The sequence below is a fragment of the Beauveria bassiana genome (genome assembly GCF_000280675.1).
Source record: "Beauveria bassiana ARSEF 2860 unplaced genomic scaffold BBA_S00004, whole genome shotgun sequence".
In the NCBI taxonomy this organism is placed as follows: domain Eukaryota; kingdom Fungi; phylum Ascomycota; class Sordariomycetes; order Hypocreales; family Cordycipitaceae; genus Beauveria; species Beauveria bassiana.
In genome coordinates, this window is record NW_007930839.1 from 558,643 (window position 1) to 583,856 (window position 25,214).

Here is a 25,214-nt window from a genome sequence, read left to right on the forward strand (position 1 = left end):
TAGAAAAGCGGCGTTTGGAAAATCGCAAGAAAAATGAAGAAGAGACGAAAAAAAAAAAAAAAAGGGCGGCAAGACGCAGCGTCTTTGTATCACGGGCCGGCGTGCGTTGGGCACCAACTGTGGTCACAAGCGGATCGGCGGGGCTCAGGAGGGGGACGGTGAGGCAGCAATGCAAGCTGCAAACGCGGTCAGTGTGACGAGAAGGAGGAAAAGTGAAGATGGTTTGAACAAATTTGGGAATACGAAATGAGATTTGTCGTGTTTTGGTCGTTTCATGAGTAACTATTGTCAGGGGGGATTTATTAAAGATGTGGCGAAAACATGACACGGGATCATAGATGGCATATGTCATAGAGGAAGTCGGTGACGATATCTGTTGGGGGCGGCTTGCTTGTTGCAGCAGGCAGGCAGCAGGAACAGGGAACTCTCAGGCACCACGGACAGCTAGCGGGGACAGCGCGAGCCAGTGGGAAATTGGGAATCAGCGCGCGGCGGGAAGCGCGGCGCGGCGGAAGCGGAATCGCGGAACTCTGCCGCTGCCAAGCATCCGGGGGAAGTTGAATTATGTATTGCACAGTACAAAACGAAACAGAGTAGATAATACATGTAGAAGGCTCAGTCACGTATAGAGAATAGGAGAAAACAATTTAAAACAATCAAATGACTTAGAGTCATGCATTATGTTCAATGTTACAGAGATGGATGCCTAGCGTCACATGTATATTACCAGATATAGCCGGCGCATACAAGTCTCGACATTAATTATGACATCTGCCTACCATAGAAAACCTGCACATGCGCAACTGATAGTTTAACTTTAAAGCAACAGATACTAAGTATTATCTCTTACATTTTCTACTTCCCATTCTTAAAATATAACACCTTTATTCACATCATCAGTCATGTCATCATTCCGATACTCGCCTACCCGTCATCACTCTTTGACACCGCCCTCAACCTCTCTAATAACAGCATCTGTAACCTGCTTGATCGTCGCCGTATTTCCAGGATTGCAAGTCGTAGTTCCCTTTTCGCACACCTTTAAGACCGCCGTCCGCCAATGCTGCAGACAAATCAGACAAAATATCAGCATGCTACATTGATTTGGTATTGTCAATCAAAAAGAGGTCATGCTCTTGCCAGATTCGTAGCCACAATCGCATCCAGCAGATTGCGACTTTTCCACCATTCGCACAGTTCTAATATCAACTAGCATATTGTAAGTCGCCGGGCTCGCACCGCCACAGAGGGTATTCGGTGCCGGGTAGGATCCGTGTCGGCCGGACGTTGGCATACTGTTGCAGGGGCTGGCAAATGGCCAGACGCAAGCCCCAGAGAGCAACATGGTCCAGAACATGAAAAATACATACACATGCGTGGCCTACCAGTAGCCCTTGCTGCGCCAAACAACATAGCATCTTGTTCTCGCAATTGGTTCAGTCCATCGTCAGGCATGTACTAACTCAACTTTGTGTACCTGTCAGAGCTCTAATCGTAGTTATGAAATCCAAGGGCTTAAAGTACCCAGAGTCCGCAATAAGGCCTGAAGAACGGAAGAGCCGGCGTCTACCACCTCCGGTCCAATGCCGTCTGCGGGGATGGCATCGATGCTGTAGGTCCTGCGCTCGCGAGGACGACCGGAGCCATGAGCAATAGCGGATATAATAAAACGTTGGAATTATGTTAAAGTTGAAATCAATTTCGAATGACGCTGCGGCGGGTGACGATGAATTTAATTGCCCTTACCTTTCATATAGTGTAAAAGGTGGAATTAATGGGCCGGCACAAGGCGTGGGTCCGAGATGCCGGGCTCCGGCAGTATGGAGCCCATCTCCGTTTTGGCTCAACCTTGTCCAAGTGTTGCTAGAACTACGAAGATCTCAAATAATTGACTGAAATTATACCCAAAAATGCTTATTATGTGGGTAATGCATTCCATCTTTCCAGTTTTCCCCTAATTAACAATTTGGCGGCTATGGTCTGCACACCGTGTTGCTCATGCCTCCGGAAATCTTCCCGGGCCCATTTCGCGGCGTGATGGAGTTCCCCGCTGAGTCACACCGGCATCCCACCCCCCCCTTCCACCGGCATCACTAGCCCGAAGCCATTTAAAGCTAGATCGCAACCTTGATCAAACACATCTTCTTTACTAGCTCCATCTCAATACACGGCCCCCAGTATCTTGAAGCGAGGCAACAGGCATGGATTCCAGCTACAACGTCCTCGTCACTGGTGCGGCTGGCCACCTCGGCACGGCGCTCATGCTCGCCCTTCCCGGCCTTGGCTTTAAGCCGTTTGGCATCGACATTCTCGCGTCGTCGACGACCACCGCCGTCGGCAGCATCACCGACCGTGCCTTTGTCCGGAACCTACTTCAGGGGAGCCACATCACACACATTATTCACGCGGCGACGCTACATAAGCCGCACGTTGGCAGCCACACCAAGGCCGAGTTCATCGACACGAACATTACCGGGACCCTCGTGCTACTTGAGGAGGCCGCGGCGTTACTCCCGCAGATTAAAAGCTTTCTGTTTCTTAGCACGACCAGCGCGTTTGGTACCGCGCTTGCCCCTGCGCCTGGCACGCCGGCCGCGTGGATCGACGAGGATGTGGTGCCGCAGCCCAAGAACATTTACGGGGTAACCAAGGTGGCCGCCGAGGAAATGTGTTTTCTCGTGCATAAGCAGACGGGGCTACCGGTGCTCGTGCTACGTACGAGCCGCTTCTTCCCCGAAACCGACGACGACGACCTCCGCGCCGCGTTTGACGACGCCAACCTCAAGGTGCTGGAGCTGGCGTATCGACGGGTTGATCTGGAGGACATTGTCAGCGCGTGTGTTTGTGGCATGGCGCGCGCGCCCGCCCTCGGCTGGGGCCGGTACGTCGTCAGCGCGCCGCCGCCATTCAAGCGCGACGCCGAGACGCTCGCGGCGCTGGACCGCGACCCGGCGAGCGTGCTGCGGGCGTTGGTGCCGGGCGTCGAGGCCGTCTTTCAGGCCCGCGGCTGGGAGTACCTGTCGCGCATTGATCGCGTGTACGACTCGTCCAAGGCGGTGCGGGAGCTCGGCTGGCGCCCCAAGTACACGTTTGCCGAGACGGTGGCCATGCTGGCGGAGGGCAGGGAGTGGCGGAGCGAGCTGACGGTCAAGGTCGGGAAGAGGGGGTACCATGCGGAGAACACGGGCGTGTATACGCAACGATGAGGAGGAATGGCAATGAAGAATACGATTCAAATCATGGAATATCAAAACGGCAGAAAAGGGGCGCAGATTTTTTTGGCATCAATAACTAGGAGAAAAAGGGCAAGAGAAGCCTTACGGAAGCAACTATAATCGAGGACTTTTTTTTAAGGAATCGTAGAGAAGGGTATAGAGACTGTTATAATGCGGTGGAAAGCCTTGAAACTAAGTAGTGCAATGATACTTGAGCCGTACGCATCTAACTAGTACTAAGGAGATCGTACTCTTAATGTTGCTGGCCTACGAGATAACGACTACCTTGGGTCGTTTGCTCTACGTGTAGCTACGGGTCAGAAGCTTGATAGTAATAATACAGACTGGTAAAATTACGCAGTTTATTTCGCGGCCTAGCCACATCATCATAAGGGTGGGGCATCTTGCAAATTATTCCTTTTCCGCCTCTCGTTGCTTTCTCTCGTGTCGGATCCTTTTCTTCTCGGCAATCTCAGCCAGTGCTTTTTGCCTTGGATGCAGGTCCAGCTCGGCTTTTGTAGTCGCAGATACCACGCTGGGATCGTAATTTGAGCTTGCAATCTATTCATTAAATTAATCTAGTGACGCGTGCGAAACAGCCCTTCACTTGGCATCTTGGCGATGAGCTTCAGGAAGCCGCTAGTTCTGGCTAGTTGTAGAGGGCAGCCCTAGAAAGGACATGTTAATAATTGGGTAGAAGAAATATAATGGGTCTGAACCCTCCAACTACTGCCACTAATGAATGGTTGCCAATTATAGCAGAGGTAGCCGGCCTTCGTATAAAAAAAAAGAAAAAAAAAAGAAAGAGATAGCCTTCCTCGCCTGACTTATTCCAGCGAATTGTGGTGTCATGGTTCATAGGGCAGAATAGCGCCTCCCAGATTCACTGTGGGTGCCCACCAAAGTGCCCACCACTTTTTGCTTGCTGCGTGGCATCATTGGCATGTCGACTACGCTGAAACAGTAAAGCCTTATGGATGGTGGCGCTGCTACAGGCTAAAAACTTGGCGGCGGCTCCTTCGGCCCATTCTGGTGGGTTTTAGAACTTTTAGTAAGCTACCTAGGTACCTAGCTTGTTTTATCCCGCATTATGAAATACTGGCGTTCATGCGCGCCGCGAGGACCCTTGGCAGTAAGATGAAAATAAAATCCATGCACTATCAAGGCTCACATGGCTGGATCTATTGGCTAGCCGCCCTGGATAACACCAAGTAGCCTTTTTGTAGAAATATGGAGGTGGCATTATTAGTTGAATTTGTCTTGTTTCTCTTACCTTAATAGTCAGCTAATTAGCTCCTCTCCAAGGGACTGAGACAAGCAAGGAATGCGACAGAGCGTTATCAGGCGCGAAAAGTCGCGAGCAGCGGCGCGACAATGACTCGGAATTTCGCAAACGGTAGCTCATTACTCGTACATACTCGATGCCATCTGAGTCATCATCAATCATCTGCCGGCCTTATTCTCGTGGCCACCGAGCCCAGCAACAGGTATGCCTCCAGCTAAAAAGCGATTGGGCCTGGAGCGCAGCCGGAATTTTATTACCAGTAGTCTTCGAAACCCATGCTTTCAGAAACCCCGTCTAGATCGAAAGACATTATCTAGTTATACTCCATTCCCCCTTTTTCTACATGCCTTGTCGAGGTTTTCTTGTCAGGATACTCTCTGATCCTTCGTGTGGCCCGCTGTGGCCCGCCTTGGCCCGCCGTGTGGATTCTTCTCTGATATACCCTGAGTCGCGAGTGTCCTGTACTTGAAAAAAAAAACTCAAGATCAGGGGATCATACAATACACGCAAACTTTCCATCACACAGAATATCATGTATGAGAGCAAAGTGCCAGATATGCAAGGTCGTGGTGGCAGCAGAAGTTGCATGGCGTCACTGAAGAGGAAGCCGTATTTGGTGCTCCTGGCAGCAGTGAGCCTGCTGTTCCTGTTGTACCAACGACAGAGCTTCGCCAACCCTCTGCCTGAGGGCAAGGGCGGCGCCATGTATGGGAGAAGAGTCGGCGGACTACTTGACGATATCAACAATAACACACTTGGGGTGAGTATTCTTCTGGCATTATCATTTCATGATTGTAGAAAATTGATCAAATCACTGACATCTTGTTAGTTTGAACGAATCTTTGTCATGGGACTACCCGACCGTACAGACAGGCGCGATCAGATGGTCCTACAGGCTGGCCTCAGCAACATTGTCATTGAGTTTGTGGATAGTGTTCGCGGAGACGAAATCAACCCCAAGGCCATTCCCGCAGCGGAGACCGGCGAGAAGCTCACCCCCGGTGCATATGGCTGCTGGCGCGGCCACATGAATGCTCTTCAAGAGTAAGCCGTCAACTTGTCCTTTGTGGTCACCACACAAGCTTACACAGGCCCCTTTGATAGAATCGTTCGACGCAACATTTCCAGCGCTCTCGTATTGGAGGACGACTCCGACTGGGACGTCCGCATTCGATCTCTCCTCATCGACACCGCCCTCGCCACGCGCACCCTGACCCAGCCACTCCAGGGCACCGGCCGCGGCACGCCGGCGCGATACGCCGACCCTACCTACCCCGAGCCGTCCGGCTCAGTCGAGGCCCGCGAGTTCTCCTTTGACGACCTGCCCGCGACCGCCGAGCCCACGACCTCGCCGTACGGTGACGAGTGGGAGATGCTCTGGCTCGGCCACTGCGGCGTCAGCTGGCCCGTCCTCGCCACCGACGACCTGCCCTTTGGCCGCGCGTTCCGCTACAACGACAGCAGCGTGCCCGCCACCGGCCTCTACTCGCTCTCCAACCCATACCTCCTCAAGGACAACTACCCAACCCACACGCGCGCCTTTCACCACGTCGAAGACGGCGTGTGCTCGCTCGGCTACGCCGTGACACAAAAGGGCGCGCGGGGCATGCTGAGGGAGCTCGCGCTGCGCGGCGTCAGCGATAACTTTGACTTTCAGCTGCGGCACTACTGCAAGGGCATGAAGGGCCGCCGCAAGCACAATTGCATTGCGGCGCAGCCGCCGCTGTTTAGCCACCACAGAGGCGTCGGGCTGATCAGCGCGGGCAGCAACATTGACGAGCACGGCGAGGGATACAGAAGCGAGGCCAAGACGGACATGGTGCGCTGGAGCGTGGCGCTGAACGCGGATAAGATTATGGATGGCAAGGAGGATTATCTGGACGGGTTCCCAGACCCAGCCGAGAAATAGATGGCCTTTGGCGACGGAGTTGTTTGTCTTTTGAGTCGATGCAAATACTATTAATCTCATAAAAATATGTAACAATACAAATCAGAGCAAGTCATTTCTTGGGCACATTTCATTCCCAGCTTACATAATGCACAAGCATGTGACTCGTTCGCTGTTCATTTGGGGCCTACGAAAATTTTAGAAGCGGGCTACTGCAGTTTGTCTTTGGCAGCGTTCATTCTCAATTTTATAGTTATTAATTAAAACACGCCAGAGGCTGATCAGGGCCGACGCCGCGCAAATCATCGGCTGCTTCGTGTGTCGCGTGGTCAGCCTTGTACAGCCAGCCCTACCAGGGGCTTAGCACCGTCCGCTTGTGGAGTGTGACCACGACCTCACACTACTTAGGTAGTACTTGGAAAGTTTCTAGCAAGAATCCAGGCTCGAAGTTGACGATACTACAAGCTAGAGTTGACCGAATAGTGTAGCCACTGTCTGGGCCGCGCCCGGAAGTGGACATTGTGGTGGCTGCATTATCAAGTCTGCTCAGGCTGCTCTAAGTTGTCCTACATGTAGCCCTAGCTTAAAATAGTTGCCTTGAATTGGCAGCTCACGTATTGTGTCGCCTGCCACAGTGGCCAAGATGAAATGTGTAAAGTTACGCTGATGGTGGCGCTGCCATACACCTAACACCAGTCACAAAGATAGACAAGTGGCAACATGTTTAATCTAATTGTATTCGCTTTATACCTAAATATCCTACAAAAGCCATCTTGCCGCCTCCTAACATATTTCGCCATCGACCCGTCCGTGGCGTCAAGTGAAGCGTCGCTCAGTCGACTAGAGTTGTCATGAAGCGGACGTAACCAAACCTAAGAAAGACAATATAATTCCTATTGTCAGCGCTAAGGCTGCGAAGGTTCGGATATATGAAGGAACCCCGAACGCGAGTTCAATACTAGTTGGTTTACTGCAACGTCACTCAAGCGAGGAAGACTTGTCATGACCGCGCGCAGAGTTTCTTCCCGCCTGTCAGGAAAGTGCAAGCAAGGGCGTCGTGCCCACAAAGTCCACCTTCGTGGTCCTTGGACGGCCCGGGCCATGCTTGGGCCTCGTATTAAGAAGCTTATGAAATTCATTCCCTCTATGTATTCCAGGTATTCTCACCGCGTTTGGCGATTAAGCGCCGTGTGCTGCGGTCGCTGCTCCTTCCTCCACGTTGTCGCCTCGTCGATGCGACGCCAAACTCGTCCAGAGATGCGCCAGAGCGCCAACAATTATGTACAGACAGGACAGTTTCGAGTCTCGCCTACCAATCTTGAAATACTTTTGTACCTGCATTTTCGTTGCGCACTAATACGCTGGCTTGATCCTGGACAAGGTGCTTTCCCCGCCCAGGGGCCTGGTCGAGTCGACGAGATGAGATCTATGAGAATGTGACCAGCCGAATCTATTTCCAAAAAAAAAAATAAAAAAAAATAAAATAAAATAAAATAAAATAAAAGGCACTTGGCTTTTGTTATCAGCTGCGCAAAGTTGGTGACGTCCTGCACCATGGACTGCTCCGCCTGCCGCGACTCGGCGCCTGCATGGTCGAGGCAATACTCGGCCCGGCATCAATAAATATTCACGTTTTTCCAATCTCAAATCTACTATGCTAGTTCATTCATAATATAGTTCAAAGACCAGTAAGATAAAGGGTAAAGTCAAGCCTTAATTTGGTGCTGGCATCCTGTGTCATTTTAGGTGTAAATTATTGGTGACGAGGGCACAATTATCATACATGACTGGATTTATCTGGAAGTTTGTGATTAGACTCCGTAAGTGTTATTTAGAGAAACCCGTGCTATACGCCAACAAGTCGCATATTCTGGACTTGTCTTCTTTTTTGTTATCGTCCGAGAAGCGAGCGCCCCGGCGTTTCTCAGCTACTTGATTAGTTCACCAGCGATCCGGTACAAAGACAGCACAGATATCGTGCATCATGCACGAACCTCTAATAGATGATACTTGCTTTCTTTCACCGTAAAATGTGAAGCATTGTAGATTCTTCACCCTACAGCAACTTACGAATCGGCACATCTGTTGTTCAGCCAGCACCTGGCGTATTCGCGTGAGCAGAGGCAGGACAAGCTCAAACCTACAATTCAAGAGTCTACATTATGGATCTCTTAAGTCTACATTATGGATCTCTTAGATTTGATTTGTGATAGTTTGGCTTGGGCCGGCTGCCTATTGCAGTCATACCCGTCTGTCATAGGCCTACTTGGTTGGTGTAGTTGGTGTCGAGTGCTCGCGCAAATTTGGTCGCGTACGTGATTGAAGCGACAACACACAACTTCAAATAGAAGAGTCTTCGATAGATTCTGTGGAAATAGATCAAACATTCTACTACGAGATTGGTTTTGCTTGCTCATCGCCAATAGATACAGTGTGGCTGACTCAGCCACTTTGCACCAGCCACACTTCAGCTCCAGGTAGAAGCCAGCTCGTAAGCTGTTGTAGGCAGCTCATGTTTCGCAAGCAAACTGATCCTACACCTACATCTCGTGGAAAGTTTCATGCTCAAATTGATACAAACCTTGTATCAATTGAAATAAATCGGTTGAGCCTCTCTTATCCTGCAAGATTGATCTACCGATCGAATTCCTGCTCAAGCAGTTTGTCTGCCACCGTTATTACAGAGGACCGCTACGGCGCTACCACCAAGTGCCCCCACGTCGCCTCAGGCAGAAGCTCCCTCGTCAGCTTTCCTCGTCAACCTACAGCCAAGCTCCCCAACCGCATCAACTATTCAATCCCACGCATCAACACCGCACCCGCTCATCCAGCCCACGCTTCCTCAATCAACGGCAAAATGGTAAGCGCCCGCGATCCCGCCCAACAACGAGCGAATTTCCTCTACCTGCCTGCCTGCCCGACGCTCGGGAGCTAATTGCGTTTGCCTTGCCAGACTTCGATAGGGACGGGGTACGATTTGCTCAACTCCATCTTCTCGCCCGACGGCCGCAACTTTCAGGTTGAATATGCTGTCAAGGCAGTGGAGAATGGCGGCACATCCATCGGCATCCGCTGCGACGAGGGTGTCGTCTTGGCCGTTGAAAAGGTGGTTGCGTCGAAGCTGGCCAAGGCCGGCGCCAACAAGCGCATCGGTACCGTTGATAATCACATTGGAATCGTACGTTTGCCTCCCCTCCTCACGTATCATGATACAATATTTTTCTTGTCTTCCCCTTGTCCCCCAACTAGCTGACACCCACACGCCACAGGTCTACTCTGGCATGACCCCGGATGGACGCCACTTCATCGACCGAGCCCGCGACGAGTCACACTCGTGGCGCCAAAACTTCAAGGCGCCTATCCCCACAGCCGACCTGGCCTCGCGCATGGGCAGCTACCTGCAAGCATACACCATGTATGGCTCGGTGCGGCCCTTTGGCATCACGGGTATCATTGGCGGCGTCGACACGTCCGAAGACACGCCTGTCGCGGGCGAGGTTGGGTCGGGTCCCGCGTGCGGCGCTGGCGGCAAAGTCGCGGGCAAGAAGCACGGCGGCCCGTTTCTATACATGGTCGAGCCCAGCGGCCAGTACTGGGGCTACTACGGCGCCGCGACGGGCAAGGGCCGCCAGACCGCCAAGGGGGAGCTCGAGAAGCTGGACCTGCAAAGCGGCGGCAGCATGACTCTGTTGCAGGCCGTCAAGGAGGCCGCGCGGATCATCTACGTCGCGCAAAAGGACAACAAGGACAAGGACTTTGAGCTCGAGATGACGTGGATCAGCACCGCCGACGGGCCTACCAAGGGCCGCCACGTCGAGGTGCCCAAGGAGCTCCGCGAGGAGGCCGAGAGGTTAGCAAAGGCCGAGGACGAGTCGGATGACGAGGAAGAGGAAAGTGATAAGAAGGATGACGACAAGATGGAAGAATAAAGAGACATGAAGCAGTGAAAGCTGCCCAAAAAAAACTATGTAATATCATAAATAATGGCAGGGTCCATAGAAATACCGTTACGACTGCGAAAGCTTGTGGTGGTTTGCAAATGAGTCTATTCCGTGGCATGCTTTTTTTAAAATCTCTATACACAGTATTATGAAAGGTTTAGGGCAACCGACATTACTTTTCCTCATCTCTGTTGTCTCGGGCGTGCGCGGCGTGGTTCTGGCACCAGTTGTTCCAGTCGGCGAAAAAGGACGTTTGCAGGCGCGCCTCGCCCAGCACCCAGCGGCTCTGCGTCTGGGCGTAGACGGCCGCAATGTGCCTGATGTTTTCGCGGTTCGCGGCCAGCATGGACCCCGCGACGATGAGGCTCGCCGCGCTCGCCGCCTTGCTGTACGCGTGCGCATTGTCCTGGCCGGCCGCCTCGTGAATCTCGGTCAGCAGCGGGAGCAGAAGCTCGTTCTCCTCGTCGACATCGCCACCACCGCCGTTGTTGCCATTCTGCTTCTTCTTCGTCTTCTTCTTCTCCTCCGCCGCTGCCGCCGTCGTCTTGACGTTGCTGCGGGCCTTTTTCAAAGCTTTTTGGTAGTTGAGAATGATTTCGCAGGCGCGACTCGCCAGCGGCTTCGTGGTGGTGGTGCGGACGAGGCGCAGCAGCGGCGTGAGCAGCGCGTAGGCGAGCGGGTTGGCGCGCGGGCCCTCGGCGCGGACGTACATGTCGACGAGGTCGAGGATGCGGTGCTTGAACTGCACGACGGACTGCTTGGCATCCTTTTTGTCCTTTTTCGAGTCGGGCTTGGCCTTGACGCGGTGCTTGAAGACTTCGGCGAGCTTGTCGTCGAGCTGCATCATCTCCGAGTCGGACATGTCGCCGTCAGAGTCAGATGAGGCGGCGTCGGCGTCCTTGTCGAGGCGGTGGCTCTTGAGGATGCTGGCGCAGAGCTCGTCGAGGTCGACGGGGCCTTCTTGCTCGTCGTCTTGGTCTTCATCGTCATCATCATCATCATCATCGCTGTCGTCACTATCGTCGTCGCTGGCGTCTTCTTTGTCGTCCAGGTTGACAAATTCAACGTCGGAGCCGATCTCGACATCAGAGACATCATCTAAATCGACAACATTGTCGTCGTTCTCCACCTCTGAACCATCTCCGTCGATGAGCATAGCGTCATCTTCAGTATTGAACAGCTCCTTTTGACCCTGTGCGCTCTCATTCGACGCCAGAGGGTCCGTGAGTAGCTGCAAGCCGCCGGCAGTAATGTGGCTGCTAAAGGCTTCAAACACTTGCTGCGAGACCTGGCGCATCAGAGATGAGGGTCGCGCAACCATGGAGAGCAGAATCTCCACTAGGAGCTCCGAGTCCCCTTCCGTCTTGTCGCCCTTTTTCAGCTTGTCGTCGTATTGCGCAAGATCTTTAAGAGACTCCATGGCATCAGGGTCCCCGTTGTATAATTGGAATACAGAGATGGCATGTAGAGTTGCCAGCGCTTCGTTGACACTTTTGGCCGCCTCTGTTTTGGACTTGCGCTTCAGCAGACTGCGCATGCGTTTGAGAGCATCGTCAACTGCCGCCTTGATGTCATCGTCCATATCAACCGAACTAGGGTCAATGGCTCCAACGGCATTGCACAGTCCAGAAAAATCGTCAGCACGGCGTGTGAGTTTGGAGAGGGACGACTCTAGTCTTGATTGGCAGAGCTCGCGAATCTGCTCGGTGAGTAGTTCAGAGGGTATATTCTCGGGCTGTGAGTAGGCCAGTCGCGACAGTTCTTGCAGGTAAATGCCAAACGAGTCTTTGCCATTGCTCTTCTCTGACCCAGTCGACGCAGATGCATTCAAGGCTTTGGACAAGTACTCAACGTACGATCTCAAGGTCGACTTGGCTTCAGTCTCTTCTTGACTTGCCAGAGATGAAATCGGTAGTTGCAGAACCTCGAGGATCTTCTTTTCGCTGATGGTGCCGGAATTTTGCAGCAGGCGATCGATAGTTTTGGAGGATGTACGCTGGTCAAAGGTGTAGACGCCATTGCCGGTGAGCAAGTTGCGGAGGACTGTGGTAAGGCTCTTGGGGTGTGCTGCGACGGTGTTCTCGATGGCTTTGAGTGCCTTGACGGCGGCTCTATGCAGATAGCGGTCCTCCTTAGCGGCTTGATTCATCAGGCAGTTTAGTAAGTTCTTGGAAAAAAGCTTGTTGACCTTGGACTTTTGATCCGCCAGTCCTTCAAGCATTTTTTGAAAGACCATGAAGCCTTTAAATTTTTGGCCATCGGTGGCACTTTTGGAAAAGAAGCCGTCTAAATTCAGTTAGCAATAATCGCATGAGTCGGTACAATCAGGCTAACCATCTACAACTCGCTGCCAGAACTGGTCGAGCTCATCTGCTTTGACGCCCTCCCCAGCGTAGTGTGCCAGGAGTATGTCCCAGACAAAGTGCAGCTGGGCAGTCCAATTGGCGTGCTTTGGGGCACTATTTTTTTTCTCATTCTGATCCTTGCTCGATTCGTTGAAACTCTCCTTAAGCACGGCGGCAAGATCGCCGAAGGTCTTGGCCGCGAGTGGGTGCCGCCACGGCTTGACCTTGATATCTGGGTACCGATTCATGGCGGTGATCCAAATCGCGACGCCGTCGGCCGTCTTAGCCATGCCGACTTCGTCAATCTTCCGCAGTGTCGCCTCGGCCGACTTTTGATCCATCTGCTGCAGAGCCTGAACAAGAACCCAGGCGCACTGCGACCGGAGCCAGACCTTTTTCTGCGCAATCTTGAGCAGCAGGTCCAGCACCATGTTCCACCGCGTGGGCTCGCCAAAGATGACGCCCGAGCTCACCAAGCACTCGATGCCGAAGAGCTGGCCCAGGTAGTGATCGCGCTCCTCCTGGCCGGGAATGTTGCCGACGGGCTGCGTCTTGTCCATCAGGATGCGGACGGCCTTTTGGAAGGTGAAGCCGGGGTAGTGCGCGGTGGCCAAGGCTTTCTCGCCAAAGAGCTGGGTGATGAGCTCAGTGATGACGAGGCTGAAGCCAAGGCGGGCAGCATTGCGACCACTGGCAAGTCCGCGAAATAGGCGACGACCGAGATGGTGCTCGAGTACGGCCTCGGAAACCTTTTCCTCGCCTACTAGGCTGGATATGATGCAATCGGCCGCCAATATCCTCTCGTCTTCATCCTCGCTGGCCAAAAGATCGTATAGTGTAGCCTGTCGTCGTCGTTCTTCGCCAGTCGGGGTCTCGACAAACGGTCGCTTTACCAAGATGGCCGCCGTCGGCTTGACCGTTGCATTGACATCATTCTTGGCTTTTTTGTGACCATTAGTCGTAGCAACACCAGTGTCCTTGGCTCCGCGCTTCCTTTTGCCTGCCATGCTTGCGATTTGAATTATAATGGCAAGTATATGGCAGATATCGTCAATTCGTTGTGCTCATCCAGCTATCTTTCTACGATAAGAAGCTCCCAAGAAATTATATTCTGCCGACGTCTCCCGCTTGCCCGATCGGGCCCATCCCACATTTCCTATTATGGACTCACATCACGTGAGATCGCGACTTGGTTGGTTGCTCGGCGGGGCAGAATCGACGCGTAGTGCATTGTTTACTCGGATGACGCGACTGGGGTTGATGTTTACTTGCCGAGATCGACACGTCCACCGACGCCTCATGGTCGTAATTCGTCAAGGGATCCGGATGAGGATTATTGAAGTCAATATGATGCCAAAAGCAAGCAAAGAAAAGGGCAAATGAAGCCACAATTGGTCTCGTGGGGGACCAATGATTCTCCGCGTTCGCTTCTCCCTCGCTCACCACCGGAGAGTATTGTTCCAATAATTGCTTGCCCTGCCTTGGTGGTGGACGTCCGCAATTGCTACAAGTAGTCTAGAAGCTTACCTGCCGCGGCGGTGGGGCAATTGGGATCCGAGAAAAGGGCAGCAAATTCAGGGCGTTGGGATGGAGACCTTGCAGCCGGCTGAAAACGGACGATGCAGTGTTGACGAAAAAGAGTGTGGCCCAGTGACCGAGGTGGAAAAGCCTCAACTCGGCGTACGTCAGCGGTGATTGGGTAGATGCATGCGTGATATGCTCTGTCATGTGCATGTTCTGCGACGGGGCTTAGAGTTGGACTTTTCCCAGTAAACTTGTGAGGGCAGTTACTCGTATCAACGAAACACAAATCAGCTTGTCTTGTTCAGAGGGGTCAGCGCCAAAGTAAACAATAGGATGGGGGGTAAAATGGAGGAGAAGGGGCAGGGGTGAAGAGCCTCGCAGCAAGGCTCGCGAGCTTCTCGTTGGAGGACAAAGAGAGGGCTAAAGTTGGGTACGTGGAGAAGAGGCTTTTTGCTTTGCCCCCACGGCTTCGCCTCTTTTCTTCATACCCTGATGCCCCTGGTCGGAGGAGCGAGACGGACTTGACTGCTTCAACAGTTGCCGACGGTCCCCCAGAGCAAGACTAGACCGAAGGGGCAAACTGAAATCGATTATGCTGCTTTTTTAGAGAAGAAGTTTACGGTGAAGCGAAAAAGGGCCGCGCGGTAACTTTGTCGTTTCGTTGCCCAGTTTCCGGACTCCGTACTCCGTAGAGCTGCGACGCTGCCATCCGAGCACCTTGCTTGGCGGCGTAACATGAGCCGTGGCTTTTGCCGTTGTGGTTGCCCTCTCTGTTTTTTTTTTGTCAGGAGCATTGCGCACGGCAATCTATAGGCTCTAGTAAGGACTAGGAAGGAGATTTATAGCGTCCGAGTGGCTGCGTCCATGACGTTGAGTATCGGGAAAGTCTGCCAACCTTGATTTCTGGCTGGCATGTTGGATCGTCGATGTGCTTGGATTTGGGTCTGAACATCGACGATGGAAGCGGGAAATGGAGAGGTCCATGACGCATATCGACCGGGGTAGAGTTGGTTCGAATGTATGTACGAGTTGGTCTAGTTGGTTCCTCTTCTTTTTAATGCCCAATCTTGTCGGTTCCTTGAATTGGGTAGACAGACATCGAGATGTGCAAAGAATACGAGCGCATGGGATGGCGCGGTGCTGCATGTCAAATGTCAACAAGACCGGACAAGTGTGAAACTCGTCATGCAAGCCGGCATGGAGTCGACACCAACAAGTGGGATTCTCGGATCATCTGGAGACGGGAAAAAGAAACAGGCCCTGGCTGCTTGCCTGCCACCGCCACGTCTGCTTCTTGCGTGCGGGAGTAGGCCGGCCGGGCTGAGTATGGCGACCGCACAGCGTCCACTGTGGCACAAGAAAGTCCAACAAAAAAGTACATACTGGTACATGTAATCTGTATCCATATCGGCATACTGCATTACTCATGCATCAATTCAATGCAGAACTCTTGCCGATTCGGATATCAACATGGAAAATAAACAACAGTTTTGCACGCGTCACCTGCTTGATGCGCTGTTTGTCTTGTTTTGGCTATTTCTTGATCTTGCTTTTTTTTTTTCTTTTTTTCATCCACGAAATAGTGTGCAGTGTGGTGTTTAGTTGGAGATGCCGGCGTTGCAAAAGATGTGCCGTGAAACGCTAGCTGTCTGCGGATGCATTGACAATGACAAACGCGGAGAAGCAGAAAATAATCCAAGGTATACGTAATATTTACTGTTTGGTCACTTGTGCAGGTACCGGTACAGCCGCCCATCAGGTATGACGATACTTTTTACGCACTCAAACGCAAACGCAACAGGTCGCCCGGGGGCTTGGAACATGGGTAGATGGTAGAGCCAATCGCTGGACGGGAAACAAGGGATGCGTGTCTGCGCCATGCGGCATCGCATCCATCCATGATCCATGATCCATGATCCATGACCATGATCCATGACCATGATCCATAATGTATGATCCATGTTGACAAGGGCACATCGTCCTGGAGACTGAGGCCCTCTTTTTGCTTCTTTTGCTTTTTTTATATAGTCATGTTTTACAGTGAATGGCCGTGGGAGCACAATGAACGATGCCGTGGCTAATTCGTGTACAAAGTATGACAAGGCTGCTGGTCTGTACGAGTTGTAGAGGCGTTTGGCAGTATTAAAAGGGTTCTTGTGTCTCATCCGACACAACTGCGATACCGGGCGAACCGCCTGTCGCGTCTCGCAAGCCCGTCAGATTGGAACCGGGAACGGACCCCGCTCTCGTTCAGTTACACCAAAAAAGGGTCTTATTATTCTCGTCATCGACACGGCCAAGGACGCTGTCCCTTGTTCGAGCGGGTGAGCTTCTGGCAAAAGCCGTCGTTCCCCTTTGTCGCACTGGTTGCACAAGACGGGGGCGGCCTTGCCGTGATGCAAGGGCAGAAAGAAGGGCGCCATGCGCGCAAGGCGGCAATGTTCTGCAGTTAATTATACAGGGCCTCGGCTTTTTTGGGCAAGAATAGCCAGCCCGTTCTCGGGACCTGACCGTCTTGCTTCAAACAACACATGGACATGTGCTCCGAACAAGAGGGCAGCAACGCCGACGCCATCTTTTCTTGTCTAGAACGGCCCTGTGAAATGTCTCGGGCTAAGGCAGGCTTTCTTACCCAGATCTCGCAGAGTAAAATGGGCATGGGACTGCCAGAAAAGCTTAGTTTGGTGTGAACGTGTCAGAGAACATTCTTCCTTTCTTTTTCAATCGTTCATGTTTGATGCACGCGCCCGCTTGGACCTTGCCAACAAGTATTCGTATGGTGAACCTGCTGATAGGAAGCAGGAAACTAAATGTTGCAGCGTCAGACCGGGGGAGGGGGTTGTTGCCGTCACAACATGGTGCCAAAATATTCCCCTAGTTAACCCCAGCCTTGCACTCAAATCAAGCCAATGCAGCCGTCCACTGTAATAGTTTTAGTAGCTAATAATGCAAAATCCCGTTGCATTAGCGTTATGTGGTGATGACGGGCCGCGAACCATAAATGGTGATTGGCGCACACCGTGTTAGCGTAGGAGAGCTACGTGTTTTGGAGCGGGATGAGGTCGAACAGACATGAAAGCAAGCCAGTTTGAGTCTCCAGATGAGGGCGTTTCCAAGAAGAAAGAGAACGTCATGGTGCTATCGGGCGCATATTGTTCTGGATAGCTGCGTGCATGCAATTATATGGCATAATCTTGTCATTTCGCTTCTAGAGAAAGTATGCTCGCCTGTTTTTCCCAAAGCTCTGGCCATGCTCTGTTGCGCCGCGGCCGACGTTGTGCTGGAATTTGGTCTAATAAGCGTGTTGGACCACGACTCGGTGAGGGCGCACAGAGCAAGCCAACAAACACGGGGTGGTATTTTTTTTTTGGACTTTCCGGAACGCCGGATGGAAACTACGTAGCAGCAGTCTTGTCAACGTTTCAGGCACCCGCGTTGTGCTCGGTTTTTGCATATTGGCTGGGAAAAAGTCGGAGTTTGTTGATGGTTTGCGGGCCAGAGGTCCGTTTCTGACGGTATTCCGTTTTAGGAAATGCTAATCGTGCAGATGCGATTTGGGGGTTCCACGCGCCCAGCGTGCTACGATGTAATGCCTCGAGCGGTGTGTTGGTGATACAAATTATGATGAAGATGTCATTGAACGGGAAAACGTCATTGAGATTGTGCTTTCCCCTCTCATTAACTGATTCATGGCGTGATGGTCGTCTAGTCTGATCCAACAGGCATACCAGAGAAACGCATTAACAACCATTTGCACGAGTCATGGAGGACAATACCATGCAACGAGCATGGCCAAATGCCAAACTCTCAATAACACGTAGGGATGCTTATTTCATTTTTTTATTTTTAGAGCCAAGTCGTTGGTTTGGCGCTGACATCTCTGCCATAGTCTTAGTCCCGAATACTACCCTGCACGTTGATAGAGGAGACTGGTTAGGCGTGGGTCTGCGGCGTGATAATAAGCGACTGGTATGTGAAAATGTCCGGCGACGGCTACTTGACCCAAGACGAGCCTGTCACGTTGCAGCTGCAGTGTTGTTTGCCGACGGAGATGTGGAACAAGTCTACAGATTAATCCGTACAGTGCTGCGCGTTGAGTTCTACTGCGACGGCCTGTCTAGAGAAACATGGCTCTATATCACACAGACTTTTTTGTTCCTTGTCTTATCTTACGCGCATAAAATGATGGGCACGAGTCTGGAACAAAGCAAGCAAGAGGTTGTGGGATGGTAGAACCCCCATGAAGGTGAGAAAGATTGGTTCGGATCGAGATGGGTGGGTTGTTTGAAGTTGACTAGGTTTCACCAGTACGATGGGCGAGGTATTCACAAACCTGTCGCAGATCAGTGTGCCCGGCGGCAGAGGGAGCCCAAGTCGTTGTCCAAGACAGAAAAGAATGGAGCGGTACGCGGTTGGTGTGCCAGTGAGCGTGCCGCGTGTGAGAAAAGCCCGAGCCGGCGGGCGACGCCGTTGCTCGGACAAGGAATTGCGATGCCATGGACTGGGTTCCATGGGGAGCGGAATTGCAAGACGGCAGCCGAGACCTGGTGTCTGGCGACGACGGGCGGCTAGAGAGACGAGATGGATACCTACTTTGTCCACTGCCATATTATTAGTGCCATATTAGTGCCATATTAGTTACTGGCAACTGGTCAAGAAGGAACTCGAGAGAGACAATGACAAGCTATCAGACTCGGTCCACAGCGGGCTGGGGGGCGTGATATTGGTAGCTACGGCGGCGATGAGCGATGGGGGAGGACCCGGAACGAGGGAGGGAAACCACGCGGGTGCACATGCACATAATGTCATGATTAAATCACGATGTGCAGTGGATGCACGTAATAAAACGGGGAGTGCTAGTGCAAGTTCAAAATGCAAGCCGGTTGACAGGGTGAAGAGGTTTGCCGTGGTGCATTATTACGGTGATTTATTATAGTTAGGTGAGTTGCCATGGTAGTAACATGGTACGTGACGCTGTGGCACTTGGTCGCCGGGACAGCAGTATCCAACTAAATTTTTACCTACCTTGATTCTAGGTGGTGAACAGGCAGTGACAGGCGTGGTGGCGGGGGTGGTTGTCTGAAACGGTCAGATATTGGTAATGCTGGGGAAATACAAAAAGCGAAGAAGCTGGAGCCTGTCCGGGCAACAGGGAACGAGATACCTGGCCTGGTTCGTTTGCTCGAATTGATATTGGTGGTCATGGTAACTTGGTAATAAGAGGCTATGGCAGTGGACAGACTCCAGTCTGCTGCTGTGTCAGTGTGCCAGTGTAATAGAAATTTAGAGCCTCGCTGCTGGCCAGCATGGTCCAGACTAGAGGTGCCTTAATTCGTATATCAGAGCTCCTGTAAATGGAGGCCCTGCTGGCTGTAATATTCGTCAATATCGAATCCAGTTTATTACGGACAAAATAATCAATCATCATCAATGGTCCGAAAGACATTTGGCGGCCACTTTCCGTTGTCAGTCAATTCGGTACAGCCACCTACAAGATGTTATCAGTTGCCAGCAGGCCACATGCCTCCCTTTGGCTGGACCACCACTAATAAATGCGCTAAAAAAGCTGCTAGCTCACAGCTGTGCTGGAGTCTCTGCTCCCTGCTGGCGGGCGCCACTTTTCCGTTCTTACTCCACAAGCAAGCCAGAAAAAAGGAACCCACATGCCGAGCTTGGGAACAAGATGATGCATCTGGAGCATCTCCAGGGCAGCCAGACCCAAGTAAGAAGCACTTGGCAGAGTTGGTGCATCACGTCGTCTGGCCGCCCGCACGCCGCATCACTGCCTCAACCCCTGCCGGTGGAGTTTGCCTTGCCAGCTGAAGAACTACCTTGTAAAAGCCTGGTGGTTCAACTAGCCAGCAGGGGGGGGGAACCCCGAGTCTTTTTTGACTCTTTCGCTCGTCACTGGTCACTTGGCGAATGGAGTTTTGCTGCAAGAAAGCAAGCCTCCAGCGCCTATTTGCAGCATGGTACCTAAAATACCTACCAAACGAGCAAGTAATAGAGCCACGGCCAGCAAACTAGTCTACCCGTCCAGGTACCTATAGGCTATACGCAACTTTTTTTACGGTACCTTATACCGTCACATACGTCTGATATTCAGCCTCTCCCTCTCCCGGCCTCTCCCTCTCTTCAATTACTATCCGGCCCCTCCTCGATCCTGTCCGGCTCTCCCTCTCTCCAATTCTGTCCACCCCTCCTTGCTTCAATTCTGTCCACCCCTCCTCGTACCTCACCTCTCAACTCCTCTATTCGTAAAACTATCGCAAGGCTGCGTCGCATCCGCCCACATCACCCCTAACAACGTCACAAACTCCATCAGCCCGCCTTATCCTTGCCTGCCTCTGCCGTGCTCTGCGCCTTTGTGCTGCGTGCTGCGCTCCGCCGAACCACCGCTATATCTCTTGGCTTTTGGTTCGCCGCGGCGCACCACTGCACACCACCAGTCACTGCACGCTGCTCACCATTCATAAGCCGTTGCTCCCGCACCCATCCTCGTCTTTTGCCCTCTTCACCCCCCCCTCTCTTGTAAGAGACGCCCGTCCCGAGGCAAACGACGACCAGCAGCAAAGGCTTTGTTCCTCTCGACAACTTTATTCTCTTCTTCTTCCTTTTCTTTTCTTTCCGTTTGCCGCGACTCAAACTGAAGAAGAGAAAACGAAAAAGAACAAAGCCCGCTGCTGCTACCTCGGTTTGCTGCTGCTGCTGCTGCTGCTGCTGCTGCGGATACGGCCCCCATCGTCGCCGACCAGGTGTAGAGTCAGTCAGACGCAAAGCCATCTTGAAGCCTTGCACATAGGAAAACCCACTCTCCGAATTGGTTCCTGCGTTTTCCTTTTATGCATCGCCGCGTCTCCAGACAGAATCAATTCGACAAGATATTCTCGTCTTGGCTTTATTGTTCTTGTTCCAGCAATACGCCTTTGACCTTCAACCTCCGCATCTGTCTGACCATCGCCGCGATCCCACACCAACCGACCAAACACGACTTCGACGACAACATTTTTTGTTCACGTCAAATACAAATACGACACAACCAATGCAATACATGCACTCGCCAATGCTTGATTTTTTGACTATCCACGATTACATGCACACGACGTCACCCACCCTACTGTGAAGACCGCCTCCACGCCGTTGCCCCGTTGCCAGGCCAGTGGAGCTCTTTTTTTTCACGACCGTTTACTTCAACTTCTGTTCTTTGAATTTCTTCTTTTCCTTCAACCACCACTTAGGTTGTTCAGTTCTCGCAGTTTTTGCGAGTTCTGTCCACCGTCAGGCACTTCCATCTCGTCACAATGGAGGCTTCCTCACCACTCGCGGCTCTGCATCGCCCGATGCCCGCCCCCAGCTGGGGAGCTAGAGACATCTTCCGCAGCCACCATTCCTTCGTAGGCCCCGTGGCGTCGGCTGCCCTGAGCCTTCGTGAGCAGCTGCAGAGAGGCACCTCCGACTACTTTGGCTCCAACGACCTTCGTGGCTCCTCCCCTGCTGCCAGCTTGGCCGCTGACCTCTCCCAGAACTTTCGTCTCGATAGCGAAGCCAGGTACGACAGCAAGCCCCGAGTACCATGGATAGTTTTTGTTACTGACAGCTCTACAGCCCTCACTTCCCGACTCCTCGCCGCGCTCTCTTTACTGCCAATGTCATGGGCGGCTTCGCAAATCGAGGCAAGTCGCCTTCCTTTTTTTCAATTGGACTTTGTACTGACTCTTGTAGACTATGTCACGACCCCTCCGCTGCCCTCGTCCTCTCCGGCCGCGATGACCGAATACATGGAGCTCTCCCCTCTCCCACACAAGACGCCCTTCTCCTTGCAATCCGAGTCGTCTGCTTCTCCGACGCCTAATGCCTTCTCGGGTGACGAGGACATGATGCTTGACTCTCCGGCTCCCATCTCCCGCCCGTCGCTGGACTTTACCAAGCCACCGTCGTTTGCAGAGTACGACTTTACTTCTGACAGCCTGTAGCTTACTTGCTGACATTCTCTAGCCGTAGAATTGCTGCTCCGCGCCGTCCGTCTCTGAGTCGCATGAAGGGCCAGACGTTTGCCGGTGGCAGTTCCAGGTCTGACGCTGACGGCCAGCTTCCCCCGTTTCGCTTTGGTGGTGATTCCTCTTCCCGCTCGAGCTCCAGTCTCTCTCTCGGAGAGTGCTTCCAGTCTGAGTCGCCTCCTCAGAGCTCTACGCCAACTTCGTCAAATAGTCCTTGTGCCCCCATCCCTCTTGGGCTGCGATCCCGCCCTCAATTCATCTCTTCCAACAGCGGCAGCCCGCGCCTCGGGTCTCCCCGCCCCATCACCCACAACAGACGGTCCTCGAACCCGTTCTTGCGAACCCGCAAGCAGATGCGCCGCTCCCTGAGCATGTTTGAGCGCGCCGATGATGTCATCAACGCTAAGCCTCAGACTCACGAGCTGATTCCGTCTTCACTCAAGTCTGTCATGGATATCGAGGAAGCATACGAAGCCGTTGTGCCTCATTTTCTCTCGGACGACCCTACTGACACCATACCGCGCATAGACAAGGAAACCATGCTGGACATTCTTGACGGAAAGTACAATGACAAATTTGATCACAAAATGGTCATTGACTGCCGCTTCGAGTATGAGTATGATGGTGGCCACATTGAGGGTGCTGTCAACCACAATGACAAGGAGCTTCTCGCTTCTCAACTCTTCAAGACTCCCATTGGCGGTAGATCTCTACTTATCTTTCACTGTGAATACTCCGCTCACCGTGCTCCATTGATGGCTAGACATGTTCGTGCCGAGGATCGTACCGCCAACGCCGAATTCTACCCTCGCTTGACGTACCCTGAGGTGTACATTCTGGATGGAGGCTATAGCGGCTTCTTTTCTGCATTCCGTGGTCGATGCTTCCCTCCCGAGTATGTGGAAATGTCCGACGAGAAGCACCAGCGCACCTGTGAACGTGAAATGGGCAGACTAAAGGCTCGCAAGGGTGGTTTCAGCCGCGCGCAGACTTTTGCTTTTGGTCAGAGAGATCACTGCGTTGATGACTCACCGACGGCACCCAGCCGACCACCAACGTCGCGACAGTTTCCAATCATGGGCAGCTTTTCTCCTATTGAGCGAACACACACCCGTCGCATGGCGTCGTACTAATGTCTGATCTACCTGCTGTGCAGCCTTTTCACCTCATTTATCGACTCGTATCGAACATTGTCCTGCCAGTGCCAGCTTCATGGCGCCGCACCTTGACCATTGGTGCAACCGTCTACATACAAACCCGCCTCATGTTGTACATGCAACGACTAATATCTTACGCGGCTGTTCTATAACAACCAATTGGAATGCTACCGCCGTGAGCCGCGGGCACGCTCACTTGCTTCTCACAGCTATTCATCACTACGACGCACCGTCACATTGACGCTCTCTGTCCTGTTGCTTTTCTATCGGCATAGCTATCTGGCATTCGCATTGCGACTGACTTGTGCAATGTTTTTGTGTGAAAAGTTACCTGTCTTTTCCCTGTCGGCACTGCTGAGCGTGGTTGTCACGCTCTTTGCTGTTTGCGAGCAAGCGGCAGCTGTCGATGCATTCTCAACTCCTTTTATATCAACCCCGACGGAAGCTTTTCCCCACAGAGCTTCTAGCATGGAACGCAAGTTGTCCTTCCTTTATCAACATGCTACCTGCACGACCTCACGGTCACGACCCAACTTTTCGTTCAAGAACTGCGCTGGGTACATCTGAGCGCATAGTATATCTTGCGCACGCCCAGCGACACGCAACTTGATATGCACCTCAATGTCTCTATTTTACATTGTCTATACCCTTTTCTTTATCACGAAACCACAGATTTTCCTTTTATTGTCACAACTTCGTTTCTTGGCGGTGCCCGGCACTGGATGTGCCGGCTCTCCTGCATTGGACTTGATCCCATTTTTGCCCGACTTTTCTCTTTTTTTTTGTCATAAACATGGTTCGATAGAACTGTTTCAGGTCGCGCATTGTACTTTCTATGTATTGCAGGCGCGAGTGGGAAGAGAAACATTACTGGAGTTTGCTGGATGCACCATTGCTTTTTTTTTCATACAGAAATTCCTTTTCTCAAAGGATACATGTTGTTTTTATAAAAAGTCTACCCTCGGATGCGAAAAGCGCAATTCTACATGGTAGCAAGATTAAGGAGAAGAGACAAACGAAGGAGAACAGTAAAAAATTTCAAATTATCCTGCTTTTGCGTTGATTGCTATGCTTCATTTTTCTTGATTGAAGCTAAAGAAAGAGGCAAAACTTTTCTGTTCAAGACTGATTTCTCCCATCCAACGCCTGTGATGCTAGGTAAAGGCAATTGCTCAATGCGATTTTTTTCTGAAAAAACATCCGCCCTACGCGAACCGAAAAGATCTACTCCAAGGTGAAATCCCATTCCTTAAATGCCTCCCGAAACGCCTCGGCGTCTTTGGTCTCCTCCTCCTCGGTCTGCGCGCAGTCCTGCCAACGCACGCGGCGCGCCTCGAGCCCGAGCAGCTTGCCCACGGCGCGCCTCACAAACTGCAAGTCGAACCGCGCCTCGGCCTCGAGCGGCATGACGAGCGTCTTGCTGTGCACCGCATCGTCATCGTCGCTTTCCGCCCACAGCCACACCCGCACAAAGTCGCCGGCCTCGTCCTCGTCCTCCTTCGAGGTGCTCGCCTTGGTGATGAAGGCCGGGTAGTTGTGGGCGTCGGCCTCGACGCGGAGGGCGGCCTCGGCGAGGCCGCGGGTGACGAGAGCGGCGGGGAGGGCGACGAGCTGCCAGACGAGGTGGACGTTGCGGGCGCGGCTGATTTCCCAGGTGATGGCGCCGAGGGAGAAGCGTCGCGAGAGCATGGATTGGAGGGAGAGGCGGAAACGTGTCATTTCGTGGCGTGCAGAGGCGAGGGAGGAGGAGGAGGAGGAAGAAGAGAGGGTAGGGGTGTGTGGGAGAGGGATGATGAGGAGGTGGCCGGGAAAGGTGAGGGCGTGCTGGGAGGAGGAGGAGGAGGAGGAGGTAGAGGGGGAGG

At 52.5% G+C, this 25,214-nt stretch overlaps 6 protein-coding genes across 6 annotated transcripts in view; 4 read left to right on the forward strand and 2 right to left on the reverse strand.

Annotated features, from left to right (window-relative positions):
- Positions 1 to 2,201: 2,201 nt before the first annotated feature.
- BBA_01970 (oxidoreductase-like protein) lies at positions 2,202 to 3,206 on the forward strand (the record flags this gene model as incomplete). The annotated part of the gene is made up of 1 exon (XM_008597067.1): positions 2,202 to 3,206. One exon carries the CDS (start codon positions 2,202 to 2,204, stop codon positions 3,204 to 3,206), a length of 1,005 nt encoding a protein of 334 aa, XP_008595289.1.
- A 1,826-nt stretch (positions 3,207 to 5,032) lies between these two features.
- BBA_01971 (LPS glycosyltransferase, putative) lies at positions 5,033 to 6,409 on the forward strand (the record flags this gene model as incomplete). Its single annotated transcript, XM_008597068.1, has 3 exons — positions 5,033 to 5,260; positions 5,330 to 5,544; positions 5,605 to 6,409. The coding sequence occupies 3 exons, from the start codon at positions 5,033 to 5,035 to the stop codon at positions 6,407 to 6,409; spliced, it is 1,248 nt and encodes a 415-aa protein (XP_008595290.1).
- A 2,491-nt stretch (positions 6,410 to 8,900) lies between these two features.
- Positions 8,901 to 10,317, forward strand: BBA_01972 (proteasome component C1; the record flags this gene model as incomplete). Its single annotated transcript, XM_008597069.1, has 3 exons — positions 8,901 to 9,248; positions 9,342 to 9,566; positions 9,658 to 10,317. 3 exons carry the CDS (start codon positions 8,901 to 8,903, stop codon positions 10,315 to 10,317), a joined length of 1,233 nt encoding a protein of 410 aa, XP_008595291.1.
- A 184-nt stretch (positions 10,318 to 10,501) lies between these two features.
- On the reverse strand, positions 10,502 to 13,681 carry BBA_01973 (DNA polymerase V; the record flags this gene model as incomplete). Its single annotated transcript, XM_008597070.1, has 2 exons — positions 10,502 to 12,615; positions 12,664 to 13,681. The coding sequence occupies 2 exons, from the start codon at positions 13,679 to 13,681 to the stop codon at positions 10,502 to 10,504; spliced, it is 3,132 nt and encodes a 1,043-aa protein (XP_008595292.1).
- Positions 13,682 to 21,499: 7,818 nt separating this feature from the next.
- Positions 21,500 to 23,328, forward strand: BBA_01974 (rhodanese-like domain-containing protein; the record flags this gene model as incomplete). The annotated part of the gene is made up of 2 exons (XM_008597071.1): positions 21,500 to 22,143; positions 22,194 to 23,328. The coding sequence occupies 2 exons, from the start codon at positions 21,500 to 21,502 to the stop codon at positions 23,326 to 23,328; spliced, it is 1,779 nt and encodes a 592-aa protein (XP_008595293.1).
- Positions 23,329 to 24,576: 1,248 nt separating this feature from the next.
- Positions 24,577 to 25,214, reverse strand: part of BBA_01975 (CwfJ domain protein) — a gene marked incomplete at both ends in the record, with an annotated part of 1,919 nt that continues 1,281 nt past the window's right edge. Inside the window, one exon of the mRNA XM_008597072.1 lies at positions 24,577 to 25,176. Within this exon, the coding sequence (XP_008595294.1) occupies positions 24,577 to 25,176 (600 nt within the window). The remainder of the gene's footprint in view (positions 25,177 to 25,214) is intronic.